The sequence below is a fragment of the Aquarana catesbeiana genome, linkage group LG01 (genome assembly GCF_042186555.1).
Source record: "Aquarana catesbeiana isolate 2022-GZ linkage group LG01, ASM4218655v1, whole genome shotgun sequence".
NCBI classification, from domain to species: Eukaryota; Metazoa; Chordata; class Amphibia; order Anura; family Ranidae; genus Aquarana; species Aquarana catesbeiana.
The window spans coordinates 836637263-836644839 of record NC_133324.1 but is presented as its reverse complement, the minus strand read 5'-3'; the positions used below and the strand labels follow the sequence as shown (position 1 = coordinate 836644839).

The window sequence follows — 7577 nt, the reverse complement described above, 5'->3', positions numbered from 1 at the left end:
TTTGTTGGTTCTCATATTCTGGATGTTTACTGGCAAAACATTTGCTCAAGCTCCGCAAACCAGCTGCACAAGTTATGAAGTGGTTTCAAACTCCCTTTGTGAGATTCTGGGTCTGGTAGTACTCAAAAATATATCACCTCAGTGTGTAAAGGTAATTATAAAGCTTGGACACAATTAACTTAAGCAGCCCTATAACTTCTCACAATACTGTACTGGCCAAATAAAGGCTTTTTGCTGTTCAAGATTGGAGAAACAGTGTGAAGTTCCTAGTGATCAGACACATTTCACTTCAAAGAAAGAAGACAGGACTATGGTAAAGATGAAAAGAGAAAGCAAAATGAAAAAATGGAGACAACATGACACCTAGAAGCATTTATTTTATGCAACAAAACTTAAATATGACCATGTGTACATACAAGGTGCATAGGCAGCACTGGGCACACACTCTTAAGTGTCCACTACTTCACTGACAAAATGCAGAGTGCACACCTATTTACCTAAAATAAAAATATTTCAAGATGATGAGAGACATGAACTTTAGAACAGCAAAACCTCTAAAAATCGAAGCATCTGCATTTCTGAATTTTCTTTATAAAGCTGCCTAAATTGACTATTTCTGGGAAAAAAATGTTTTATTTTTTTACATTAAAAATCTGTCAACCAACGTTATAAAATCAAATGCTGGACTGTTTTGCTATCCAGTACAGTATTCAAATGTGTTTGAGTAAAAGGACTTTATGATAGTGATATATGGTAAAAAACAAAAAAAAAACAAAAAAAAAAAAAGAACAAAAATATGTACACAAATCCCATATTATATTAACTCAGAAGGAAATAGATAAATTGTTGCTCTGTGAAATGTTGCTTTTGGAACCAAAGTAATTTCACTCTCCATTTGTGCAGAGGAATAGAATGAAAACACAAAAGATTGATCATTTCATAGTATGGAGTTAGAAAAAAACTGTACAATTAATTCTATTTAAAAAGTAGACTTGCAGCACAATTTTACATAAGACAAAAACCAATAAATGAATGCAACATTCCTTCAACAAGCTTTTTTTTCCCTTGTCCCTGGCCGTAGCCATGTCTCTATGTACACCAGCAGAATACAAATAAAAATCTGCTAAGTAGGAGTCTATGTGCATGGAAAAATGATGAGACCCAAGATGGTTGAAGAGTCTCATCCTGGAACGGTACCTCTGTCAAAGATTAAGAAAAAAAAAAAAAAAGAAAGAAAACCCCCCCCAAAAAAACAGTACAGTCTTGTAACCAAGGAGCCCCACTAAACATGGCTTGTAATGTGGGTAGTCCTATTCTTTGCTCCATACAACCAGAGTGTAATTTTATTACATGGAAAAGAAACCGTGTCTCGAAGAATTTGGTAAGAGTGTGAAAACAAGTTTTTTGCAGGTGACTTCAATTTTTTTTCATTTTATATATTTTTGATAAAAGTAAAATGTTTTTGATGTTTGAGCAAGTTCATCTTCTGAATAGAAAAATGGAATAAGTCTTGAAGGCTGGAGCATGCCTGCTGATAGATGCTCATTTCCTTCTCTTGTGCGGCACTTTTCTTTTTACCTGTTAAAACATAATAGAGAAGGTAAAGTAAAGGCATGTCCCTTTCAATTGTTTTTAGGGCTTTAAGCTAGCTGTACAAAACTTAAAGCGGAGTTCCACCCAAAAGTGGAACTTCCGCTTGTTGTACTCCTTCCCCCCTCCGGTGCCATATTTGGCACCATTCCGGGAGCCTCAGCCGCGGGTATTTGCGTCATCGATGGGGCTCCCTTCTCCTCCCCCAGCCTCCGGGCCAGTAGGAGAGAGGAGCGGAGCCTTGCACATGTGCAGGGTTCCCGGCGTGAAGCTGTAAGGCTACACTGCCTGGTTCCCTTACTCGCAATGGAGGCAGCATGCACACAACATCTGATGGAAACATCAGCTGCGGTGCCGACATCGCTGGACTTCAGGACAGGTAAGTGTCCGATTATTAAAAGTCAGCACCTGCTGGCTTAATTTTTTGCAGCACTGGGTGGACCTCTGCTTTAAAGGATAGGGTCACCTTTTCCAAAAATAAATGCAAATCTTTTTGTAAGTAGTTTTGTTAGGGAGGATGCTATAGATTAGCAGAGTGCTTAACTATTCAAGGAACAGCTTTGAAAGTCTCTACCTATGAGGAGAAGGGGTGTGTGCCTTTCCTCCAATCAGCTGTCTTGGCTGTATGCCCAGACTTCTCTGCAGTGCTGAACAGGAAGAGAAAATCTCCTAACATGATCTGAACTTTCTAAAGAATATATAAAGCTGAAGAAAGCAGATATAATGTAAAACCTATGTAGGGAGACTGGTTTCATCCCCGTGTATCATCTGAGGCTGTTCACTTCACTGGGCATATGTGAGGGTTTACATCCACTTTAAACTTAACATTTGCAATTGTAATCATAGGAACATCAAGCTGCATGGAGATGGTCTTACAGCATTTACCTTTGGTATTCAGGCCTATAACTTTCTTCCTCATCTCCTCAGACAACCCTCTCTCCTTTGTTTTGTCTGGACTATATGCACTGTGGGGCACACGATGACCCCAAACACAGTGACCACTTTTCTCAATTTAAAGCTGAACTCCATTCATTTTTGAACTTTGGCCAGCTTAATTTAAGGTTAAAAATTGAAACCGAACTCCAGGTATTAATAAGCTGATTTTACAAGACTGAAGACATGTGATACTCATTAAAAAAAAAAAAAAAAAGTATAAAATATGTATTTGATCTACCGTATCTACTCGTATAAGCAGAGTTTTTCAGCACATTTTTTTTGTGCTGAAAATGCCCCCCTCAGCTTATACTCGAGTCAAGCACTTTTCTGCAGCAGAGAATGACATTTTCCGAACCAAATTTGGGGCCCCATATCTCTGGGCCACCTGGTGCTAGGAACCCCAAATTTGGTGTGGAAACCCAGTTGAACTAGCACTACAACATACCCAAAGCTAGGATCCTAGCACCAAGTGGCCCCGAGATACAGGGTCCCAAAATCGGTTCGGAAAATGTCATTCTCTGCTGCAGAAAAGTGCTTGACATTTTCCGAACCGACTTTGGGCCCCATATCTCGGGGCCACTTGGTGCTAGGAACCCCTTTGGATATGTTGCAGTGCTAGTTCCACTGGGTTTGCACGCCAAATTTGGGGTTCCTAGCACCAAGTGGCCCCTAGATATGGGTCTCCAAATTTGGTCAACTGTGTCCACCTGCAGCAATGTCACTTCGGGACCCTTTGGGTCCAGAGAACCCAAATTTTGTCTGCAGTTAGGGGGCATCTAGGAACCATTAACTACCGAGTTTGAAGTTTGGGGGACCTATGGCTGCAAATGGGCACAGTGAAGCATGCAAATGGGCATTGTTGACCCTCTTTTCCACTTAAAGTAGCCGCACATTTCTCACCCTAGGCTTATACTCGAGTCAATAAGTTTTCCCAGTTTTTTGTGGTAAAATTAGGTGCCTCTGCTTATATTCGGGTCGGCTTATACTCGAGTATATACGGTATTCATAATCTTTTCTAGGGGTAGAAGCAAATGTGTCCCAGCTATCTTAGATTATATAATTAGCAATAATTGATTTCACATTTTCTTTGCTTTACTCTGAAATACCAAAGGCATGCATGTATACAAGACAACGACCTAATTCCATCACTTTTCAAAAGGAATATATCTGTATGTGTTTGCATGTAAACAAGTGGTACCCACTTTACAATCTAATCCATCAGCTGTTTAAAATACACTTCAGTTTGAAAAATGTGTAGTCAAAGCAGACAAAACAGCACAGTTATGGATATGCAAATTTCGGTAAACAAGCTTTTATCTAACCACTTGCCTGGCAGCTGATGTATACAAAGTATAGTAACGCATGACTGTCATGGGAACATCAATCTCTGCTTTGGAGATTTACTTTCTCTTTTTGATCTAAAGGCTTGTCAATTGAGAGCAGTGTTTCTGTTCATTAACCATGCTCCACTGAATGGTACATATTTGACTGGTTTCAGTAAAAAAAGAAAAGGATGGCTTAATATAGCCTACCACCATTTGTTTTACTTGGCTCATAAAATGTTACTCAACTCAACACTCTTACTTTGTGTATTTCCCCTTCATTTACCCCAAACAGTATGGGATTGGCCCCTTACAGCTACAGATTTGGGTTGGTTCTCAATATACATAACTGTTAAACTGCATTAAGAAACACAGGAGTTAAAAAGCTGAACATATTTACACTCTAATAAAAAGCTACAAAACTGCACCTGTAAGTAACCTGTCATCTCTAGCTGTGTTTCTTCCGATTCCTGGCTGCTTGAGATTGCACTAATTAGATCTGCACCATTAGAAACCTCTCCCGAACTGGAATCTAACTCCAAAAGAGAATCTCCTTCACTGCCCAGGTTCATGCTGCTGGAAGAATTGTAACATGCAGTTAAAACTGAAAATATTGCTTTCGTTACAAACTAGTATCACAATCCTCCTTGGTTGCTAGGTTGAATACACCATGTATGTGTTCAGCAGGTTTTGTGACCACGCTGTTTTATATCTTGTAACAGGAGTACGACAATGCCTCTATGATGTACAGTAAAGCATCATTATATCTGAACTGTATACATCATAAAAAGTGGTGTGTGCTCCTTTAGATTCTGACATGACTGACGAAAGATCAATATTGCTATTCACAAAATAGGCAGCGGTGTTATCAATGCATCTACATCTTGTTCTTCCTATTTACAGGCTTTGAAAGATGCAGAAAGTTGCATTTTAACAGCAGAGTGTTACATAAAAGCAGAAAGAGCATTGCTGATTCAGCACCAGCAGTGTTGCGCTTCAAGAAAGAATAATTGTAATTGCAATAGACTGTAAAAAACGGTCAGAGTGCAAAAATGATCAATAGAAAATACCATTGTGCATGGCATGCAATCATCACAGGTTGTCTGTATTTATACAGGCCTATTGCTATGAGCAATCATAGCGATCATGTGATACCTGGTTACCAGTAACAGTGATCTGCTGACAGTGGTCAGACAATGCACCCACAACCCACTGATCAAAGGTGCAATGCTTTTCAGGCTTCTGTAGAAAAATAAAAAGCAAATTTTTTCTGCAAAAATGTGCATTTTTTTTGCTTATTTTTTTTCCCCTTAAAAGTGAACTTAGCCTTTAATAGTGGATATTTCAGATGGGTTCAAAGTGTGGTTTTTGAAGCGCCGCAAGAAACAAAATTCAGGTTCCAGAGTCATAGGGAAAATGGGAACCACAAACACCCTATAAACAGGTCCTAATCAAGGAATAAGAAGCCACTGGTCTCAGGAACAGGATGGCAAGAACAAGGATAAAACCCTTAAAAGTGCTGAGGGACAAATATTGGACAAAGTCCAGTTGTATGAAAGTGAATTTGTCGTATATACATTACTACCTGGGTTATGCTGCTGCCTTCAGGTGAATGGACACTGGCAAAAAAAAAAAAAAAAAAAAAAAAAGGAATCCTCCATGAAGTCACAACCGTTCCCAGCTCAGCTAAGCTTCAGTTTTGTAGCACGCAACGAGGAATACAAGCAAGAGACAAAAGATGTGTCCTGTACAGGTAAACACAAAAACCTAACTTCATAACTGTACACCACAGGACACTGTAGTGATCAAAGTGATTCCAATTGGTCAAAGCTCTCACATGCCGGTGCTGACCATTCAGATTACCTCTGATCTGTCCCAGCCTCCCTAAGGAAAGGCAGGGAAGAAAAGCAGGGATTTCAAATTCCCAGACCACTACACCAGCTGCATGGGCACTTACAGCTTATCACCCATGGAGGTTAAGTGCATTTTATTTTTTCTGAAAAGGTGAACTAACCCTTTAAAGAGACAGGTGCATTCTCCAACGAGATGGCAGATGCTAAACACAAAGGACACACAAAGGAGGTACACTTAAACAAGGTCCTCAAACTCGCAAAAAAGTACTCACAAACTCAACCACCAGGCAGAGACTTGGCCGAGGCAACGCCAGAGGCTCTGGAAAGCACTTTAAGGCTAACTTTTACCAGACCGGGGTTTGCAAAGCACAACACATGGAACCAAGTTACTGAAGGTCACTATCAGGCGGGCCCCACAGTGTCCAGCTCTCCAAAGCCATGCTGAGACCAGCTCAAGCTGCTATGTAGTAAGAAATCTTGAGTAAAAAAAAATTAAAAAAAGTTAAGTGTCCTTGGAGGATAGTTGGACTAACAAAAAACTGAGGATGACATTAGTAGGAATGGTTATACTAAACTGGCCTACATTTTGATTGCATCCAATGCACCTGTAGGCAGCAATATAACCCTAAGATGACGACTTCTTGTGTGCTTTAGTACAGAGGTCTCCAACCTGTGGGCCACGGCACCTCTGCTGCCAGGCTGCGGAGGAGACAAGTAATGTCAGCGGTGTGGCAGCGGGGGAGAGAGAGATTACTTACAGGGCCGCGAAGGCTGCTCTACACAAAAAATGCAGCTACGACCCAGAGGAGAGAGAGAGAATGACGTCATCTATCACAGCCCGCCCTTCACTTTCATCTCTCTCTTGCATGTGCCTGTGTTTCACCTGCAGCTAGTTTACCCACACTGAGAGGCGGCTGCAAGTACTCTGCAATGATTGGGGGGGGGGGGCTTGATTTTACATAATGAATTAATGACAAACTGCTTTTTTTGGCGTGGCAGTCAGATAACTGTGGCAATCCCCACGGTGCTAGCAGGCTGCGTGACAAGTGACATTCCCATCTGGTGGCAGGCATAGTGGCAAGTTACATCCCCGTCCGGTGGCAGGCATAGTGGCAAGTGACATTTCCATCCATCTGGTGGCAGGCATAGTGGCAAGTGACATCTCCATCTGGTAGCAGGCAGCGTGGCAAGTGATGGTGGCAAGATACACGCTCAAGGCTCCCACTGATTCTGCATTATGGTGAGTTGAACTATTTCATTTTATATTACAATGTAATGATAGAAATTATGCATTTCAATCATCCTGACACCATACCAACCATGGTGCCGGGATGACTGAAGCGCTAAACACCAGCCATTGCCCTGACAAATTGCCAGCGAAAAATCGCTTAACCCCCCACATTCTCACAATTTTCTTGCGCACACAGCTGGTCCCGATGCCAAAAAGGTTGGGGACCGCTGCTCTAGTAGACAGAAAAATAAATGTGCTTTACCGCTGTCCAGCATAAATAGACCAAACATTTGATTTTTTTTTTTATCCTGCTGTCCGGCAAAAACAGACCAACAGATTTCTGATGATTAGGTCTAAGTTACTACACACTAACACTATTTACATTGCTTTACTGAATCGCTTAGACTTGCCATAGACTAAAATCTCAAGCAGAGAATGACAGTCTTGTCCTCATTCACAGGACCCAAATCTATTGCAATCATCTTGCTGACATGGTCAAAACATGTGCTACAAACACATTATTGCCCTTTTCTTACATTGTGCAAAGCCTTCTGATCAAAAGCCATGGCTGAAATTGTTGTGTAATCTACAAGTATCAGTTTATGTATGGTCATCCTAGGGGCAATTCTGTGAAATGTGCTTAAT

General features: G+C 40.9%; 1 protein-coding gene across 4 annotated transcripts in view; it reads right to left on the bottom strand.

Moving 5' to 3' along the window:
* Positions 1 to 357: 357 nt before the first annotated feature.
* PDS5A (PDS5 cohesin associated factor A) overlaps positions 358 to 7577 on the bottom strand; it is a 165950-nt gene continuing 158730 nt past the window's right edge. For 2 of the 4 annotated variants that reach the window (XM_073608602.1, XM_073608617.1), the window contains 2 exons: positions 4277 to 4424; positions 358 to 1578 (listed from right to left, as the gene is read on the bottom strand). In XM_073608602.1, the coding sequence (XP_073464703.1) occupies positions 1543 to 1578; positions 4277 to 4424 (184 nt within the window). In that variant the 3' untranslated portion in view covers positions 358 to 1542. The remainder of the gene's footprint in view (positions 1579 to 4276; positions 4425 to 7577) is intronic. The other 2 variants (XM_073608609.1, XM_073608623.1) reach the window with 2 other exon arrangements.